The sequence below is a fragment of the Ochotona princeps genome, chromosome 7 (assembly GCF_030435755.1).
Source record: "Ochotona princeps isolate mOchPri1 chromosome 7, mOchPri1.hap1, whole genome shotgun sequence".
Lineage (NCBI taxonomy): Eukaryota > Metazoa > Chordata > Mammalia > Lagomorpha > Ochotonidae > Ochotona > Ochotona princeps.
In genome coordinates, this window is record NC_080838.1 from 8675048 (window position 1) to 8697385 (window position 22338).

The window sequence follows — 22338 nt, forward strand, 5'->3', positions numbered from 1 at the left end:
TCCAGCTCCCTGCTTGTGGCCTGGGAAAGCAATCGAGGACGGCCCAAGGCTTTGGGACCCTGCACCCCTGTGGGAGACCTGGAAGAGGTGCCTGGTTCCTGGCTTCGGATCGGCGCGCATCGGCCCATTGCGGCTCACTTGGGGAGTGAAACATCGGATGGAAGATCTTCCTCTCTGTCTTTCCTCCTCTCTGTATATCTGGCTTTCCAATAATAATAAATCTTTAAAAAAAAAAAAAAGAAAGAAATAAAAGGAATAAGTGTTACCCATTACTTAAAAAAAGAATGAAATTCTGTATTTTACAACAAAATGACTGTGCTTAGTGAAATAAGCCACTCCCAAAAGGAAAATGTCACGCGCTTCCTCTGATTTGTGGTAACTGATGTATAAAAAGTATACTGTTTGAGTGAGATGGACATTTTGAGACATTTATACTCTGGAGGAATGGTGTTTTCTCTGCTCACTACTTGTTAGATTCTTTATTTAGTACAGAGCTAGGCTTGTGTAATAAAACAAACTGAAAGTATTCCACTGTAAAAAGTAAAAAAAATATGAGAAGGGTAGCAGGAGTGAAGCTGGGAGCCAGGGAAGGAGGAAAGCTAAGAGGGGAAATACCATTTTGCTCTTGAAACTGCATCTATGAAGCACATGTAATCTGTTCTCACACAAATGAAAAGCTGAAAATATTATCTGCAGCAGCTTTCCACATCCAAGGATATTCAAGTCTTTTTTTTTTTTTAGGATTTAATCATCTTTGTGAATACACTTCATACTTATAGTAAAAACTTCCTAAAATTCACATCTGATTTTCTTACTACTCAACCCCAACAACCCAATAAACAAGGCCTGAATTATTTGAAAATGCATTGATTTCTAGCAGCATCCATTTTACTGCAAGTGACAGGATTCAATTATTTTCTCTGTGGTCAAATAATTCACTGAATATTTATAATACATTTATGTATTTATTCATCCATAGGCATTCAGCTTGATTCCTTATCTTCGTTATATAGATCTGCAATGAACATGAGAGTGCAACTTTGGTATGCTGATTTCATTCACTTTGGATATACACTCTGAAGTGGGATAACTCGATTATATAGTACAACTGTTTTTAGGTTTTGAGGAAATCTCCATGCTGATCTCCAAAACCACTGGAAAACCGTTGAACTAATTTACATTTCCACCATCAGTGTACAAGTGTTCCCTTTTCCTCTGCATTCTCTCCAGTGGAATTTTTTCCTTCTTCATAATAGTTATTCTAACTGGAATGGATGATACTTCACTGGGGCTTTCACTGGCATTTCCTGATAGCTAATTACAATGGGAATCTGAGTGGTTTTGGTCATCCGTACCTCTTCTTCTGAGAAATCTGTTTAGATTGTTGTTTTTTAAGACTAGCTTATAAAAACAAGAAGTGGCATTGATGGCAGTGGTAGGAGGAAGACAGGTCAGCTCCCTCAGAGAGGAAGTTCACACAGGAACATTCCTTCATACAACAAATTAAATGAATATCCTGCACCTGGCTGTCACAGCTCATTCACTTAGAAGTCCCTGCCAACCAAACAAACAACAAGCCACAGGCTCATGGCTTTGCCCAGTGGGGCAACTTTTTGCCAACAGTTCCAGTGGTATCTCTCCAGGCCAAAATGCTTAAAGGAATCTACCACTAGGGATGATCTAACACATAGGAAAACCTATGCATAGTAAGATGATCACAGAATAAAACAAAAAAATGGACAGTCAAATTGCCAACAGGTTAAATCAATTATAACCTATCTAGCCAAGTGAACATCCAAGTATTAGAAATAGGAAGATCACTTACCATGAACAAGCGTAAGTGAAAAAGGCAGAATATACAACTACACAGAAAACCACACAATCTAAAACTACCTCTACTTACTTAATTGTATCAACAAAACTTAACAGTGAAACAGACTTTCACTTTTTGCATTTTTGAACTGTTTGAATTTTTCCAATGGAATTGCACTTGCTTTACTTGGCAATTTTTACAAAACAAAATCCCAAGAGATACAGGTATGAAAATACGGACAAGTCACTCAACTATAAAAACAGCATTCAAATAGAAGGATTGTATTTTTTCCGTAATTCCTAAGGCTTTTATTAATGTAGTACTTAATTTTGCAAACGAAATCTATAAGGTATCTCCAAGTGTCCTGTTGAATATATTTTTTGCTTTTTCAGATCCTCTGAAGCTACAGTTTCACAGTATAATCTATTCTTCGCACGTTAAATTTTTTTGAAAAAAACAGGTGAAATTGCATCACTCCAGAACCTGAAGAACTTCCCTGAAATCTTCTGGTTCTTACCAGCTGTTCCGTTAATCACTGCTAGCATTACAGCCTCTCACAGAGCCCACAGCACAGGCTTGAGGGGTTCAGGGTTTAGAATCTCACTTCCTAGAAATCAATTTTGCTTCCCTCACCTACTGTCTGAATCTGAATTGGATTCATGATCTGTCTTTGCCTGGCTATTTTGGAGATTAATGACTGCTAATTAACCATTATTTTAACTACAGTAAAACACACGTATGACAAAACACACATTGTGACAACTATTATAATCAACAAAAAGCACATCTATAACAAATAGGAAAGTGTAACTCAAGTGTCAAAATTTGAAAGTTTAAGGCAGGCATTTAGCCTACTGGTCAAAGATACTGCTTAGGAAAGATACTGCTTAGGAAACCCATGATCCTTATCCAAATGCTCGTGTTTGATTTTTGGCACTAACTGCCATACCAAGATTCCTTCTAATGTGCACCCTGGAAGGACACAGGAGATGGCTTAAGTAACTGAATTTCTCCCATCCATGTGGGAGACCTGGACTGAGTTCCAGGCTCCTGGCTTTAGCCCTGACTGGGGGCCCCGTGGCTGTTGGGGAACTAAAACAGAAGAAAGGGTTTTTTTTTTCCTCTCTTGCTCTTACTCTCTAATAATAATAATAATAATAATAATAATAAATGAATTTCAGTTTACACATTGCAACCCAATTTTTATGTTTATGTTCGAGTTACCCCACTTCGGATATCAAAAACAAACAAACAAACAAACAAACAAAAACACTAATGGGAAGAAGTTTACAGTGATATCACTTTTAGCTCACCTACACCTTATATTAAACAGCTCTTCCAATATGGAACTCTGGCCATTGCAGTCATCTGGGGGGTGAACCAATGGATGAAAGATATCTCTTTCCTCTGTAACTCTTTCTAATAAAAATGAATGAATCTTAAAAAGGGGACATCAGATCAAAGAATCAGGCACATATACACACTCCATTTTTAACCTAAAAGTTTTGTCTCTTTGGATTTACAGCTGTACTTCCTGTGCACTAAGAAGTGCCCCTGGTTGTTCTTAGTCGGCTGGCATTACTGGAGGTAGAGCAGAAATACCCACCTCTCAGGGCCATGAATTCTCCAGTGAGACACAACAGATCTGCCTGCATTTCCAACACAGACAAAAGGAAATTGAGGCTTTGGGAACGTTATAAACATCAATACTTAATTCTGTTCTCTCAACTTCAAGAAATAACTACATTAGAATAGACTGAACTGCAGATAATACTGATGAATATTTATCAACAATTTCTATACCGTGATTTCTGAGAAGAGTTCACTTTATATAAAAACACATGTAGTTATGGCCCGGTGGCGTGGCCTAGTGGGTAAAGCCCTCGCCTTGAACGCTCTGGGATCCCATATGGGCGCCGGTTCTAATCCTGGCAGCCCCACTTCCCATCCAGCTCCCTCCTTGTGGCCTGGGAAAGCAGTCTAGGATGTCCCAATGCTTGGGACCCTGCACCTGTGTGGGAGAACTGGAGGAGCTCCTGGCTCCTGGCTTCGGATTGACGCAGCACCAGCCATTGTGGTCGCTTGGGGAGTGAATCATTGGACGGAAGATCTTCCTCTCTGTCTCTGCTCCTCTCTGTATATCTGACTTTGCAATAAAAAGAAATAAATCTTAAAAAAAAAAAACACATGCAGTTAGGTCATTAAACAAATATAAACCTTCAATAATGTGATTCCAGAAAAGTACAAAATGCACAGTATTTACTTAATGGAATGCAGGAAATAGCCTTTTAAAAAGTGGCGATGGAGACCTTCACAAACTCCTATGGCTGCTATGAGGCGCTCACAGGACCTGCCATGTCCCCCAGAGCAGACCCTGCACATGGGCATCCCACAGCTGGCAGTGGGCCCAAAGTCTGGAAATGTTCTACCCCCAAAGTAACAACTGCAAGCAATTTGAGTCTGCTTTGCCTCTGCCCATGACAAGAATCAACTTGTTCCAAAATTCCACAAAACGTTACTTTTATGTTAAAAGTGCTGTTTCTGGGAAAGCTGAAAGCTAGGATTTTTTACATATGTAGGCAAAAGCTACATTTAGACCCTTCGGTTCTTTTAACAGAAAAAAGACATGTTAAGGGATCTCTCACTATTGTAGCTTGTTATAAAGAAATATCACCCTGGTCTTCAAAGAAGTTAATAAATATTTTTCTATATGATATACTGCTCAAAGGCCAAGGCTTTTTTTGAAAGGAAAACCACTTACATTAATTTCAGGTTAAAGGAAAGTTACTGAAGAGGAGAAAAGCCATGACTTTTGTTAACAGATTAATTTTCAAAAAAAATTCTTTCTATAGATTGTGTGTGTATATGTATACATATATATATATATCAATAACCATGACATCACTTTTAAGAAACAAGTATCAAATACTTGAAAATTGATAAGCTTAATTCATGTTCCCTTATACTTTACTTTAAATACATGTAAAACCATTTGTGATGGCTTCAATGCCCCCTTGAAGCTGTACTATCCAACCCTACATCAAATTCAACTCAAGCAGGCAAACTGAAATCCAGAAAAAGGCTATCCATGCCATATCCATACATCCACATCATGAAGTAGATACAAGTGAACAGAGTGGCTGGAAGCGTATCTGTAAGTTCTCAAGTAGTTCAGCATGTGGCCCACTGACAAAGCTAACATGTCACACAAGCAGCTTTCCTTTCGGAATTATTTTCCTTGCTCTCAACCAGGATTTCTGAATCTCATCACTGTTAACATTCTGGACCCAATGCTATGTAGTGGCTGCTCTATGCACTATAGTATAGCGAGAAACATCCCTGGCTTCTGCCCACCGGATGCCTGTGGAATTCCTACCCCCAACTGCAACAAAGAATGGTTCAGACATCACCAGGACCCAGAGAGCTGGAATCACTCCTGGCTGAGAACCACGGCTCTCAAAGAAAACCCAAGAGTTAACAGAGATAAATCCTAAAATTATTCAAGCCATTTTATAAACAGACAAAATGCATGAGTGAATTGTACACAGCAAGTCAGACCCTTTAAGTGGAGTCCCCTACTTGTCAGGACACAAACATCTCAGGAAGACATTTTCAACAACATCCTTGAAAGCCCTGATGGCAATGACACATCATTGTGCTTCTGAGCAAGAAAGCTATCATACAATAACCAGTACCCCTTAAAATTCTATCATGGGCATCAGAATGGGGTGAACCCCCGGAACGCATTTAATTTCTGTGTTGCATAAGACAAGACTAGCTTGGATGAAAACAAACCTAAGTAGAATGCGACCAGAAAAAGAACGCATAATTATAAATCCACCAGTTCAACATTTTGTGCACACAACTCACTCACAGATCTTTGAATTCTTTCATTCTTTACACGTTACCTAAGGGAAACTGATTCCTGTGAGAATTTTTAGAGCATAGAGTTTTAAGAACTTGAGCAAAAGATCATTTTACTACTAATAAAAATGAACAATGTCCATTTATAGGTTTGCTTTATCTTAAAATAAGAAAATTTTCATACTACTTGGAAGATGGATTTAATGCCCTTTTTACACTTGGAAAAGTTATGAACCACAAGCCAGCTTGCAATTCCGAACAGTTAATCCACTCATAGCACAGTGTTAAGTCAGCTCCAAGAAAATCACAGCTTTTAAGGATACCTGTCCCTTTGAAAAGGCAATACCCAAAGTCTGTCAAAGATAAAATAGGTCATTTTTCTGAGGAAATACGGTATATGAAATTTAAAATCCTTTTTTCTTTACACGGGGAATATTTAAGTTTATAAGACATAAATAGTGACAATATTTGTAACATTTTATAACCACATATTAAAATTTTAACTAAAAAATGTGTTTGAATTTCTAAAATCACATTGAGTGAGCTTAGTTCTTAGTGTTTAAGATTTTGCATTAGAATTAACAAGGGAAAGCAATGGAAATATCAATGGAATTGATTGAATATTTGCTACTATAAACTTTTCTTCTAAATTAGCTTTTGAAAATTTTTTCTTCCTCTATTTTTAATTGAAAACATACTGCCAAGTTTATTTTAGGCTTTTCCCATTTAATTTTTTTTCTAATGTCTGTAAATATTCTCCCAAAAGCAATGACAATGGTTGATATATCATATAAATTTCATGGTAATATTACTCAGCTTTTCTTTATTTAGAGGTCTTAAACTGTTTTCAATGTTTTTGTTGTTATATTAGGATGAAAATAAATGGATTATTATATTTGCTCTCTGGTTATTTAGGATCAATGCTTAAGATCCTATTTCAAATAATAAACATTTGTATACATATTAACAAATGGCTCCCCATAAAGTTCAGCAACTTTACATTTCTATTATCATTTAAGACTGTCAATTCACCATATTCAAAAGAGTGAACATTTTATCCTATAAAACTGCCAATTTCTAATATTAAAATAATTCAGTGCTTAAACTTACGTTTTTATTAGTGATATTGATCATTTTCTAATAGTTACTCTTTGTAATTCTGCCATTTCAAATTATCTGTTTAGATTTTTTTGTCCATTTTTCTCTTGTAGAGTGTCTTTCTTCTGAAATTATGATGGCTCAATAAATTGTATACAATATAGATTACTGTGTAAAATGTAACGCTTGAAACTGTAGCTTGATGTCCAGGAATTTTCAGCTTTAGAAAGACCACAATCTTTCCCTTTATGATTTTTATTCTTGCATGCTCAGAAAAGTGCTTTCCATTTCAACGTAACTACTGACATATTTCATCTTAAGTTCCTTTTTCTTCTAAAATCTGTTTTTAAAATACCTGGAATTTATGTTTGCAAGTATGAAAATGATTTAATAGAGAGCCCATTAATCATTATTTCCAGAATTCCACTATTTTTTCTGATTAGCTTAAAAGTTACTTTTTCAGGTCTCTTTTTAAAAATCCAACATTTTTATTAAAATTGCTTTCAAATATAACTGGAAATCAGGAAGAACACCCTGAAGAATGCTGAGGACTGGTAATAAGATCCAGCATCACAGAACCACCTGAGTGCACTCATGTAGCATCATACTTGCTTTTGTCCGATAGGAACATTTTTGGTGTATTAAAATCACCTTCTGGGCCTGGCGCAGCAGCCTAGTGGCTGAATCCTCATCTTGTATGCGCTGGGATCCCATTTGGGTGCTAGTTCATGTCCTGGCTGCTTTACTTCCCAACCAGCTCCCTGCTTATGGCCTGGGAAGGCAATAGTGGATAGTCCAAAGCCTTGGGACCCTGCATCCACATGGGAGACCTGGAAGAAGCTCCTGGTTCCTGGCTTCAGATTGGCTCAGCTTTAGCCAGCCACTGCAGGGAGTGAACCAGCAGACACATCTCTCTGTGTCTCTCCTTATCTCTGTAAATTTTCCTTTCCAATAAAATTAAGTCTAAAAAAAATCACCTTCCATTTTTATTACTAAATGTCTAACTGAATATGGATTTTGTTTTTTGTTAGTCTTTGCAACATCTTTATGATCTCCACGTGTGCTATTCTTGTCTTATTCTATAGCTGTCACACTTACAGGTGTCTCTTAATAGCAAGGCATCCTTTATCACTGGTACTAAGTCCTACTCACCACACTGTATTATTGTGATTATATTAATGGCTTGATTTGCCTGTGCTATAGCTTATAGTTTTACATTTCTAGAGTTTTTTTGAAGGAAAATTTTTGGATAAGTAAAAAAAAAAAATCAAAATGGTTATCAAGATGATACTAAGTTAAGCTTTTGTCAAACTCAAACTTTCCTTGAATATCATTTATTTGGAGATTTTCAAATCTGCATTATAATTTCTAAGATCTCATTTGCATTTATGGCTTATGTGTTTTTTTTTGCTAATCTGGCATATTGAAAGTTTTTATTTTTCCTATTGTTAGAGATCTGTAATTCCTGTGTTCCCTGTGCCCATCAAGAATTACTTTTTGATATGACAAATCTCCTGTCTCCCAGAGTTCTATTTGCATCACTTACACTTTGAGTCTTGGGTGTTTGAGGCATCCTGTGTGATTCGCATACTGGCCCAGGCAGCTATGAAGTACATACCTTCCAACTGTGGACTTAGAGAAACCACTCTAATGTTGTCAGAATGTACCAGAAATTTTAGAATGTACATTCAAAATCTTGTTAGTGTTTCAGAAAATATCTTAATAACCAAGTCCAATCTTAGAAAACTAGAAAGTGCTGTTTGGCGTGCACTCCTTCTCAGAACTGTACAAGTCAAACACTTCAAAACTATGTTAGAGGTAAAAAACCAAAAAGAATGAAGAAACAAATTCTATTTTAATGCCTTGTAAGTGTAAACAATTTAACTTTATGGAAACTGAAGAACAGACCTCCGCAGTTAGATATGTACTTTAGGGGTGATAATCTAAGTGCAGCAAAATCCAGTACTTGCGTAGTTTTATTCACGTGCTGCTACAACTTGCCCATTTGATGTTAGTCCATCAGCGTCCCTGATGTATTGTTACCACAGTTTGCATTTTCTATACAAATGGTGTTCATTTTTAATTACCTCTACTGTTCCTTATAAAACTTACATGGACCTTCCTATTAAAGTAGCTATTGGCAAAGTATTTTCATTTATACACAAGTAGGGAAGAAAGGCTTTTCTGTAACTATTAAGCATCTTTCATTTTCACTCTTGGGAATCCTAAGCCATGATTTTACTCACAAAGGAGCGGTTAAACAACATCTCACTTAATAAAGAACAGCTCTCCTTGACTTAAAACTTTCCCCTTAGAAATTTACACATTTCTTTCCAAAAACCAAAAGTAATGTAAGAGTGACATCTTTACGCTCATCTTTAAGGTATCTGAAGAAAGCCAAGTTACATTTTTCACCATGAAGGCTGATGCACACACAAACGCACACGCACACCCTTCATAAACAGGACTCCCAAGATTACGTCCAGCAGGTGACTGGACTTCTGATGCCGAGGATGTACCTGCCATGCTCCAGGGCATGTCAGAGGAAGCCACGATGCTGGGGATAGAAGCCACTCACCTGCTTCCCGTCCAGGGTGCAGAGCCTCTTGACCACTCCTGAGTCTAGTTTAATGGCTTCGGTGATATCTGTTAAGACTTGTTCAAAGGAATGAGCGGTCTTTTTATTCAGAAGGATCCGCACGGCTTTTCTAGGCTTCACTCCACTTCGAATCACAGTTACTAGTTTAGGTTTGATGAAATCTTTACTTTCCTTCACTTCACTTTTCACAGAGGAGGTGGCCGCCAAGGCCCTACTTGTCCCGCCCTTGATGTTCACAGACCAGTTGGGGTTAACATTTTTGGTGTAATCAACTTTCCGAAATGGTTCATTGGATGCACACACGTAGCTTTCACCTAAAAAAACAAAACAAAACCTTATTAGCATGGTATCCCAAGAAGACTGAGCGCAGAACAGGAGGCAGAGACCCCATCAGTGAACTCTGAAGCCTAACAGCTTCTGCAAAGAAGCGTGCATGCTCTTTCCCTTTGGAATTCCTCTCTTTGTCCCTCTCTTGTTTTAAGATTTTATTTTTATTTTATTGGAAAGGCAAACCAGATTTACAGAGAAGGAGAGACAGAATGAAAAAAAGAGCTATTGGTCCACTCCCCAAATGGCAACAATGGCTCCAAAACCAGGAGCTGCCTCGAGCACCACCAAGCAGGTGCAGGGTCCCAAGGCTTTGGGATGTTCTCGACTGCTTTCCCAGGCTACAGGCAGGTTGCTAGCAGGGAAGTGAAGCAGCTGGGACACAAACCAGCACCCATGTGGGACCCCAGCTCATGCAAGGCGAGGATTTAGCCATCGAGTCATCGCACCGTGCCCAGTCCCCTCCTTTCTCTCTTTAATAGCATCTCACTATTCACTGACTAACTGGGATGATAGGATTCAGTGAAAAGCAATGAATCAAGACATTAGAGTGAGACCCAGGTTGGACTGTGACCTAACATGTCACAGAGAATCATGCATTTCCCAGTAACATCAGTTGCATGATAAAGGAGTCAAGCCAAAGAATTCCAAAGCAGTATCAACAGCCCGTTAACTGGAAAAGACTTAATTCCGATAGAATTCTATCACAAAACTATACTTTCCTATAAATACACACAAAAATGATTTTCTTCTTGAATGAAAATTATGAATCCTAAGCAAGAACAATCATTACAACCTCACAAACCTGCCTACATTACAATCAAATATAGGCTCATTTATCCAATTAATGAAGCATCATACACAGGAGTCTTGGCACCTGAACAAACATACCTCAGGTATTCTTAACTAATGTGAATTTAAAATAACACCCACGTTCAAATATGCAACCTTTAAAAAAAATCTTAAATGGGGGAAAAAAGTAATTAAAATGATGTATTCATTACTCTCCTAAAGCCTTCAGTTTCATTTCTGCTCCATATACAGGAAAAAACCATCCTACCTGCCATCCAGTTCATCAAGTCAAAGACATCCTTATTTTTCTTTCAGGAAACTACTAAATCATCCCACTAGTTCAGATTTTACAGACAGAAAGGTTACACTCTAAAAGATTTTTCTCTAAGGTATCTTATTATTCACAAAGAATCTATAATATTTCCACACATTCAGTATAAAAGACTCATTTTAATATAAATTATAATATATATACCTTATTGTTACACATGCTTTGAATCAAAATAACCAAAATGCTGCAAGGGAATTCCTGAAGCAAACCTATTAACACATCTAAATGATGATATTTTAAAAATTGTGATTAACGAAGTTTTGAGACTTCCCAAGGTACATGAATAATTCTGTAATAGATTAGACACAGAAAAAGGATTTTAAAAGAAAAGCAAAGTCTTCTATTTAAAGGTGTAATTAAGACACTGAGACAACCAAGAAGCCAATCTTAGGCTTTCATGCCGACTACATCACACTAATCTGAAACACAGTCCCAAGCACCATCATTGTTAGAGATGTCTCTTCTTTGTGGGTTTACACAAATAGTTCACTGTATGATCATCTGGGGAAACAGCAAGTAATTTCAGAAATATCAACTTAATAAAACAACTCTATATCACATGTGTATATTAACAGGCATAACTAAGCAATTACAGTTCCCATCAGTTTTACAGAAAAGGTTATTCTCTTATCAAAAACCTTTCTTTATTATCTTTGATCAAAAGGTAACTACTTTCTAATCCATAATAGGAGACAGAAGGGGAGAAAGGAATCTTAGCAAGAGAAAGGTATTTTTTTTTAAGGCAGGGAGAAGTCAGTCAACTGGGAAAACGCCTAATATAAGGATAAAAAAAAAAAAAACAGTGGCTAAAAAAAAAACTGTACAGCAAATTAAATATATCAGATTTCCTTGATCTAGTCCCTGAATACATGGAACATCAATCTGGAGATTCGCCTTTTAAAGTTTTTCTGCATTTTACTTCTTTATAGGATTTCAGAATGTAAGAATGAAAATCAGTAAGGGAAGCCCCTTAATTTGTCACTGTGTGGTTATACATAAATTAGAATTCCCATACATAGATGGGTGGGTGGAGAGGCGTAGGATAATATCATATTTTTTAAAAATTGTATCTGTGAACTACATTAGTAAAAAGAAGTCTGACATTTATTTTTCAAAAATTAGACTGAAAAATTCCCATGATCTCTTCCCATTTTTCCCTTTAAATCATTTCTGTGAAAAGCCTGTAGAGCAGCAACATAACAAAATTTGTAAAGTTTTGAACCAGGTTAGCAAGTGCATAGAAGATGGAGCATCATCCCCCTCCATGCACCCATGAGAGACAACAGTTAGGTTCAGCTTGGATGCCTTAGAATACACACTGAATACCTACCTACAAGTACCAACTCTCACATATGGTGCTGATATCCTACCAAATCCACTAGGGCATCTTTGGCATCCAACATTTTAGCACACAGGTTCAGGGCACGGTTCCAGGATCAGATCAGTGTTTCTAATGGTACCACAGAATACTGACAACAATCCAAGGTTACCCATGCTAGGTTGTTCAAACAACATTCTGATCATAACTGTCATTTACATAGACTTGCCTTCCATCATAAAATATGCTAACAAAATTACTAAAGGTGTTGATTTCCTGGGAAGGTAGACCTCAAATGTTAAGGGTGAGTTTGTTAATAACAATGAATTCTTTATTTCTAAATACCTAAAACAGGCCTGGTGTGATAATCTAGTGGCTAAATACTCACCTTACATCTGCCAGGATCCCATACGGGCACCAATTCGTGTTCTAGCTGTCCCACTTCCCACTCAGCTCCTGCTTATGGTCTGGGAAAGCAATCGAGGATGGCTCAAGGTCTTGAGACCGTACACCCAAGTGGGAGACCCAGAAGAAGTCCCAAGCTCCTGGCTTCATATCAGCTCAGCTACAGACTGTTACAGTCAATTGGGGAGCGAATCAGTGGACGGAAGATCTTTCTCTCTGTTATCTCCTCCTCTCTGTAGAAGCTGACTTCCCAATTAAAATAAATAAGTCTTAAAAATATTTATCTTGGTGTACCCACGTGGGAGGCCGGGGGTGGGTGGGAGAAAAAAATGTTTCTAGGGCTTGGCACGGTAGCCTAGTGACTAAAATTCTCACCTTGCATGCACCGGGATCCCATATGGACACCAGTTCATATCCTGGCAGCTCCACTTTCCATCCAGCTCCCTGCTTGTGGCCTGGGAAAGCAGTCAAGGATGGTCCAAAGTCTTGGGACCCTGCACCTGTGTGGGAGACCCAGAAGCAGCTCCAGGTTCCTGGATTCAGATTGGCTCAACTCTGGCCACTGTGGCCACTTTGGGAGTGAAACAACAGATGGAAGATCTTCTCTCTGTCTCTGCAGTTCTCTGTAAATCTGACTTTAATAAAAATAAGTAAATCTTTTAAAAGAATTATGTATCTAAAGGAAAGGATCTCAAATGTTTCTTTTTTTTTTAAGATTTATTCATTTTTTATTACAGCCAGATATACACAGAGGAGGAGAGACAGAGAGGAAGATCTTCCGTGTCCGATGATTCACTCCCCAAGTGAGCCGCAACGGGCCGATGCGCGCCAATCCGAAGCCAGGAACCTGGAACCTCTTCCAGGTCTCCCACGCGGGTGCAGGGTCCCAAAGCTTTGGGCCGTCCTCGACTGCTTTCCCAGGCCACAAGCAGGGAGCTGGATGGGAAGTGGAGCTGCCGGGATTAGAACCGGTGCCCATATGGGATCTCGGGGCTTTCAAGGCGAGGACTTTAGCTGCTAGGCCACGCCGCTGGGCCCTCAGTGTTTCTTAAAGAAATGATAAATGTTCAAGACAATGGAATTGCTAGTTATTCCGATTTGATCATTTCCTTTTGTGTACCTATAAAAATCAGTTACTTTTGTATAAATTGAATAAAATCAGGATACTATAAAGAGACCAAATATACATATTTTAAGAGTTCTTGAAGTTGCAGAAATAGATAATTGATTAGAAATGCTAGTCAGTGAAATGATGATAGAAAACGTCCCTAACATGGAGAAAGAATGAGACATTCAAGTACAAGAAGTACATAGACATCATCAGAAACAACCTCCACCATGACACACTATGGTCAAACTTGCAAAAGTTAAATACAAAAATTCTAAAACATACACAGGAGAAATGCCACGTTACTTTCAAAGGATTCCCACCAGACTTAGAGCTGATTTCTCATCAAAAACCCTGAGAATTAGGACAGAATGGAATGGAAATACAGTCTTGGTCAAAAAGACAGAAAATGTCAACACAGTATACAATATCCAACAGACCGCTTTTTATATGCAGGGGTCAAATACAGACCTTCCAAACAGAAATGGAAAGAATACGTCACTGTATCTCCAGCCTTGCAAATGATGCTTGAGGAGGTGTAACACACAGAAATAGAGAAAATAAACTGCCATAATAAAAGAATGTGAAGGTAGAAAATCTCCTAGTAAAAGTACAAGAGACATCCAAAAAAACAACGAAAATGCTTATGGAAAATGCTAGAGCCAAGCCTCTACTTTCAATAACAAACCTGAAAGCAAAAAGCCTAACTTCATTCAATCACTTCTCAGCCTTTTGACTAAGATCAAGTGTAATTCTCCATTCCAAAGACAGACTGGCTGAATGGTTTTACAAATAAATCCCATAATGAACCAAACGGACCTAGGTGACATCTACAGAACACTTCAACCCACAGTTGGATAGGCCACATGTTAGCTCACAAAGCACGCCCCGGCAAACTAAAAAAAGAAACTGAAATCATATCATGTATCTTTGCTGATCACCATGGAATGAAGAGGCAAATCAAGCTAAGAAGTTCTAGAAAACATGCAAACAACTTGGAGACTGAATAATACACCAGTGGGTCTTCAGTCGAAAGGAAAATAAGGAAATTCCTGGAAACAAATGAATATGACAGCACAACATAAACGTACCCAAATTTATGGGATATAGCAAAATCAGTGTTAGGGGAATTCAGAGCAATTAGTTCTTACATCAATAAATCAGAAAGGCATGAAATAAATGATCTATCAGTCCAGCTAAAGAGCCAAGCAACAACCAGCCAAAGTTAATAACAAAAAGTAATTAAAATTTGAGAAGTAAACAAGATTGTGTCCCCCCCCAATGACAGATAAGATCAGTGAATTGAAAAGCTGTTTTTTTTTTTTTTTTTTTTTTTGAGGTGGGGGCCTGAAATAGTACTGGCCTAATTGACAAACAACAAAGGGAAGGGGAGAAGACCCAAATCCCCAATCTATGAAATCAGAGATTAATAGTGAAACAAAACAGGTACGAATGATATAAAAAAATCAGGAATTACCACACACAAACAATGATATGCTAATAAATTGGAAAATCTGGAAGAAACTGATGTTTCTAGACAGATACGATCTACCTAGGTGGAGTCATTATGACACAGAAAACCTACATAGCTCAGCAAACAAGACAGATAGACTCGATAATAAAGACTCAACAAAGAAAAGCCTAGGACTGGATTGCTTCACTGCTAAATTCTACCGATTTTCTAAGAACTAATTCCAATTTTTTTTAAACCACTCAAAATAATTGAATGGGAAGGAATCCCTGCCAAACTCTATGAGGCCAACATAACCTTTATTCCAAAACCAGAAAAAGATACAACTATAAACCAATATCCCCAATAAACATAAAGGATGCAAAAATCCTCAACAAAATACTAGTAGATCAAATCCAGCAATAGATCAGAAAGGTCATCCATGGGGCCAACTAGGATTTATGTTTGGTATACAGGGATGTTTCAATACATGCAAATCAACAAGCTGGAGAGTAAGAACTAAATTAAGTATTAAATAAAATATTCGTTCATGATAAAAACCTTAATCCATTTGCATACAGAAGGATATTCCTCAACACAATCAAGATTTATAAACACACACACACACCCCAGCCAGCATCATACTGAACAGGGAAAAGCTGGAAAAAATTTCACTTAGATTTGGAACCAGATAAGGATGCCCATTCTCACCACTGCTATTAAATCTAGTCTTGGAAGTTTCAACCAGAGCCATTAGTTAAGAAAAGGAAATCAGAGAGATAGAAAGTGAAAAGGGGGAAGTCAAGTTAACTCTGCTTCCAGATGACATTATTCTCTATATATGGGAATTAAAGGTTCTAAGAGACTATTAGAACTCCTAAGGATTTGATAAAGTTGCAGGATATAAAATCAATACACAAAAATCAATAGCCTTTCACTAAACAATAGTAAAACTACTATACCAATGCATGAGGGGGGAATCGGGTGCGATCCCGACAACCTCTTAACAGGAGGTTATGTGCGTGCAGCAGGGGGGCACTCCAGAGTGGAGCAGGTGGTAAGGAGGAAGCTTGGATCCCAACCATGAAGACTCCCAGACCTTCACCACAAACTATTAATATGAGCAACAAGGACTATATCCCAACTGCCAAGGAGGCCACAGGGAATTGGATACCCTCGGAGGCCAAGTACTCTGAGGTCACCCACCCCCAACCGGAGCTTCTGCAGGAGATGGAAAAAGTCCAAACACTACCGTGCAGAAACCAACGTCATCGGAAAGACAACCAGAAGCCCTGAGTGGTCCGCAGAAACAGAAGAACAATAAATGTCCTTCGGGACCAGGGAGGAGAGCTTTCTCTGGTCCGAGCCTGGCTCCACCTCTGGACTCCCACACTCCCTCGCAATGACCATCGGGATTGCTCCAAAAACCCCCCACAGCAAACAATCATACAAATTAAAAAAAACCTAAAATAAACAGACAAACAACAGAAAGTAGAGCTTGAAATCTGACAGGAAAGAGCTGGCGTGGATTGGCTTATGCCTCGCTGGGTGGGACACAAAGATTAGTTACTCCTCATCTTGGTGTTGGGGATTTTCCTGCACACCCCTCCTTCCAAAAAAAAAATGTTCTGCACCTTAATTGTCGACAAATGTCTTGTTAGAGTTACAAGCCAGTCTAGATTATCCTAAAATCTGCCAAGATCAGCAAAATTATACTTCAACACAACAAGTGGCTAAATACTAAAATGAAATAGACACGAGACAGCTGAATGGTACCTTATAGCCATTTTAAGGTATATAGCAGCCGGTCCTGTATATAAACTAAAATTGAAATGTCAATGAGCTAATCATAGGTTGTGGTTAGGACTTGCTTTTTTTTTTTTTTTTTTTTTAACATACTGGTTACTCAAACCCATGTCAATTCCATAATGTTGCAAATTGCTGTTGATGTTATATTGGGACTCTTAATTGACTGGGATGATATTCTACCAGCTCTAACTTCGGACCAGAAATGGTCTCCCCAAGAAACTGTTCAACCCATCTGGGCAATAAGTAGCTGGACTCTATGCTTGGTATACGTTTGCAAGGAAAGAATCTTGATTGAATTTGAACTGTAATACTGCATCAAGGTGGAGGAATCCACTGGGGGGGGGAGTGGAGAGGGGTGAGGGGATTCCCAGAGCCTATGAAACTGTCACATAATGCAAAATAATTAATAAAAAAATTATAAAGCCAAAAAAATCAATAGCCTTTGTGTACACAATAGCTGCAAAAATGTCTGAATATTTTGAAATAAATTTAATGAAGGGTGTGAGGCAACTTGATAACGAAAACTACAAAACATAAAAACAATAGAAGACAGCAAAAAATGGAAAAATCTTCCACATCTGTGGATTAGAATAGTATCAAAATGTCCATACTACTGAAAACAATTTATAGATTCAATGCAATCCCAATGAAAAAACCCTAAGACATTCAAAATTCATATGGAAACAGAGACCCCAAATAGCTAAAGTAATACTAAAAAAAAAAAAAAGTTCCACAGGGCAACTGTTATCGAAACAGCCTGGTACTGGTATAAAAATAGATATGAAGATCAATGGAACAGAACAGAAATCCCCAAAAATTAACTCACATAGCTAGCCAACTAATTTTTGAAAAGGAAACTGAAATCAGTTCATTGAGAAAGCACCATTCAACAAAAGGTACTGGGGAAAACTGGATCTATGTGTTCAAAGCAGGAAACAAGACCCCATCTTACACCTTACACACAACACTGAACTCTAAATGGATCAAGAATGTAAATATACAACCTGATATCGACAAAGTACTAGAGGAAAACATGATAAACCCTATAGGAGACAGGTGTAGGCAAAGACATCTTTGAAAAGACCACCAGATATAGAAGCAATTATAGCAAAAACAAACAAATGGCATTGCACCAAACTAAGAAGTGTCTACACTGCAAAGGAAACCATCAACGAAATGAAGCATTAACTAACAGAATGGAAGAATAGATTTGCGAATTATACAACTGACAGAGGATAAACAGCCAGGATCTAGAAAGAGCTCAAAAAACTCAATAACAGCAAAACCAACTATTGAGTTAACAAATGGACAAAGGCAATTTTCAAAAGATGCAATATAAATGCCTGACAGACACATGAAAAATTGCTCAGGATCACTAGTCATCAGGGAAATGCAAATGAAAACACCAGTAAGGTTCCACCTCAACCCAGTTAGAACAGCTATCATCTGAAATCAAAAACAGTAATGTCGGCAAGTCAATGGACAAACAGGTACCTTACTCTACTGCTGGTGTGAATTCAAACAGGTACAACCATTATGGAGATTGTTTTCAGAGATCTGCAAATGGGTCTACCCAATGACACAGTCATCCATCCCACTCCTGGCAAATTGCCCAGATGAAGTTAGCACATGAGTGTTGTGTGTATCCCCATGTCTACCACAGCTCAATCTGCTATAGTTAAGATGCGAACTAGACCCAGATGTTCATCACTGGAGGACTGGACAAAGAAAATGTGAGATATAGACACTATGGATTGCTTCTCAACCACAAAAAAGAATGAAATCCAGTCTTATAACAAGCTGGAACAACTAAAAACCATCATTCTTAGTGAAATATGCCAGGCCCCATGTTTTTCCTGATCTGTGGTAGGACTACAAAAAATGTAATCTAAATGACAGCAATTGACATTTTGAGATTTCATTATAGTTTACAGCCTTTGTCTATATTCTTGAGAAACAGGAGGGTTTTTTATTTTTTTCCCTACTTGCCATTTGCTGAAATCTTAACCTACTGGAGTTTGGTTAATCCTGTGACTATGAAGTGAAACCAAATGTACTATTGTAAAAATTTTTTAAAAAAGCATGACTGAATGGAGGAGGGGAAGGCAGGAGGGAGGTAAGCAGGGAGCATAACTGTGCCCCTGAATCTGTGTTCACTTTATACAAATAGGAAAAAAGAGGACTGGATAAGAAAGCTATGGTTCATCTACTCCATGGAATACTACTCAGCTATTAAAAAAAACAAAATGCAGTTCTTTGTGGCCAAATGGGCCAAACTGGAAACCATAATGCTAAGGGAAATGAGCCAATCCCAAAAGGTTAAATACCACATGTTTGCCTTAATTTAAGATGATATGATGTTATGTATAACATGTTATGTTATGAATGTTATATGTTGTGTATAAACTAAAATTGAAGTATAGGTGAGGTGGTCACAGAAGGTGGCTAGGAACTTGCATTTACTTTTTTTTTTAATTAAAGATTTATTCATTTTTTATTACAACCAGATATACACAGAGGAGGAGAGACAGAGAGGAAGATCTTCCGTCCGATGATTCACTCCCCAAGTGAGCCGCAACGGGCCGATGCGTGCCGATCCAAAGCCGGGAACCTGGAACCTCTTCCAGGTCTCCCACGCGGGTGCAGTGTCCCAATGCATTGGGCCGTCCTCAACTGCTTTCCCAGGCCACAAGCAGGGAGCTGGATGGGAAGTGGAGCTGCCGGGATTAGAACCGGCGCCCATATGGGATCCCGGGGCTTTCAAGGCGAGGACTTTAGCCGGGCCCTCGCATTTACTTTTAACATATTGGTTACTCATTATTATGTCAATTAATTCCATAATGATGTAAATTTTTGCTGATGGTATGTTGGAGCTTTCAATTGATCGGGATGATACTCTGCTGGCTCTGTCTCCAGACCAGAAAGGGTATACCTAAGAAGTCGTTGAACTTGACTGGACAATTAGATGCTGGACTCTATGTATGGTATACGCTTGCAATGGGGGAATCTCAACTGAACTTGAGCTGTGGTTATGCAACAAGGTGGAGGAATCCACCATGGTGGGAGGGTTTGGGGAGGGGTGGGGAGAACCCAAGTACCTATGAAACTGTGTCACATAATACAATGTAATTAATGAATTAAAAATAATAAATAATAAAAAAACTGGAAAAAACAAATAAGAAAAAAATACTTTACAAAATAAAATCATATTTCTTGCAAAAAAAAGTGTTTTTTTTTTCAATTTCCTTTCCAAGTTGTGACTTTTCCCTTGCTCCATAGTAGGAGCAACATCTCTTCCAAAGTGACTCAACAAAATATCCCTGTACCATCCTTTACCCTCTGGCTCCCTTCCATACAGCAGCTGAATTTAAAGTTCTGTCCACCCCATCTTCTCAACTGTTCTGAAAATGTCCCTCCTCTCTGCCCCACCACCACCCACCTACCTCCTGGATCAACAGAAATCTTCTGCTTTCTGCTCATTCCCCAGAAAATAGTTTCCCTAATGACAACACATGGTATGCATGCTCCCAACGTGGCTGAAAAAGCACACCCCAATGTAAGGAGTCTTGGTAGACGTAAGGAAACACACACAAATAGAAAGATGGAGATGGAGACAGAGGGGGAGATCTCATATCAACTGTCTTACTCCCCAAAGTCTGCAACAGTTAGGGCTGCTCCGGGCTGCAGCCAGAGCCAGGAACTTGATCTAGTTCAACAGATTGGCAATACATGGTAAAAGGATAAGATTCATTTCAAAGTTACAGTTTAATAGGATAAAATGTACACATCATACACCTAATTTTTTTTCCCCACACAGAGTTGTATGAAAAATAAGGCTGTCCCCAAAGTCTGGAATTGCTGTGATTATCATGACTAACATCAATGTGGATACAATCTGGTCTCACACTCTGACCATTTTCCTTCCCTGCAGGAACAACCTCATAGACGACCTGTAGCAAATACCTCATAGACGACCTGTAGCAAATACCTCATAGACGACCTGTAGCAAATACCTCATAGACGACCTGTAGCAAATGAAGTCATGCATACAATGTGACACTAAAACCAGGTCACTATACCACCCTCCATCTCGTCCCAAATGACTGCAACTCTAAGTTTTTATGCCAATTGCAGTGTTGCTGCAGTCTAGTCTTACCTCCCTAAACTAGATACACAGATATAAAACATCATGGACACAGGACACAGGGTGGGTGTGTCTGTTTCCTTAGATCAGCCCTAAAGCTACCCTAACAAAGTTCAAATCCTACGAGAAATTCTAACACCATCTTACTAAAATGCCTCATGGGCACCATAATGCTTATTATCTGTCTCTGTGATGCTCATCATTTATCCCTGCAATGAGTTAAAACAAAGAACCTCAGTGCGTTCAGTTACCTTTGGTCTGTGCCTAGCGACCTAGGGACTTATGCTTCATTCATTGTTTCCCTTGTGGTAGATTGTGTGTGTGTGTGTGTCCTTAATACTTTGATCATAACACTACAAGTTCTGATCACATGAATACTACCCACATTTGCACTGTGCACAGACAGCAGCTGGATGCTTTTGTCTGGCTGCTATTTCACTTCTCTGTTTTCAAGTACGGTATGGAACAGAAAGTCTTACTCCAGTCTCCTGGAAGATCCCCTTCAGCAGCTTGGCTGTGGCTCCTAATCACCAACAGCTGTTCAAGTACACAGTTTGACTTCACAGTTAGCAGATTAACAAATGGCTTCCCACTACGTAACACAACCTGGGTATCATGTAGGAGGGAAACTCCATCCTTAATCAAACAACTGTCTCCCATTCAAGAGGTAAAGAAGCCACTCAAAGCTAGGAATCCATAATTCCCTACTGTATGAACACTGACACCCTTGCAAATCTGTGCCCATCATCCCCACCTCGTCTCCATCCAGTGATGGAAATCTCTCCTCTTTCTCATTGGTCAGCCACCCTACCAGAACTTGGGCTATGTCTTCCCCCTCCTGCTGGGATTTCAGGGATCTTTTTACTTCTCTTACGTACACAGGAAGGTCTGTCAGATTATATACAGTGTTTCACACCTTAAAGCAGCCCTCCCTCTATTCCCTCCTCATCCCACTCAACCTAATGTGCTTGTGGCTCCTACTCACTGCCAAGTTTAAAAGCAGGCTTCATCTATAGTTTCTTCTTTGGCACCCATTACTTGCTTTAAGCCACTGTGTCATTGCTCCTGCCCCATGCATTCCGCTAACTAAAACCGCTCACCCTGGTTCTCACACACATCCTTCCAATTTCACTCAGTATCTCCTTAGGACTTCAGTCCTCAATCTCTCCTGTACACCTTTTTTCCTCTTTCACTTTGGTTTTACTTGTTACTTCCTTAGTGGTTCCTTCTTGGTCTGCCTTTTAGAATCTGCCACTTCCTTCCATCCAGGTATCTCCTTA

At 38.7% G+C, this 22338-nt stretch overlaps 1 protein-coding gene across 3 annotated transcripts in view; it reads right to left on the reverse strand.

The window, feature by feature from the left end:
* Nucleotides 1-22338, reverse strand: part of DCLK2 (doublecortin like kinase 2) — a 168149-nt gene that overhangs the window by 129509 nt on the left and 16302 nt on the right. For all 3 annotated transcript variants that reach the window (XR_009245822.1, XM_058666781.1, XM_058666782.1), the window contains exon 2: nucleotides 9354-9688. Coding sequence is in view for 2 of the 3 variants with exons in the window: in XM_058666781.1 (XP_058522764.1) it covers nucleotides 9354-9688 (335 nt within the window). In the remaining variant the exon portion in view is untranslated. The remainder of the gene's footprint in view (nucleotides 1-9353; nucleotides 9689-22338) is intronic.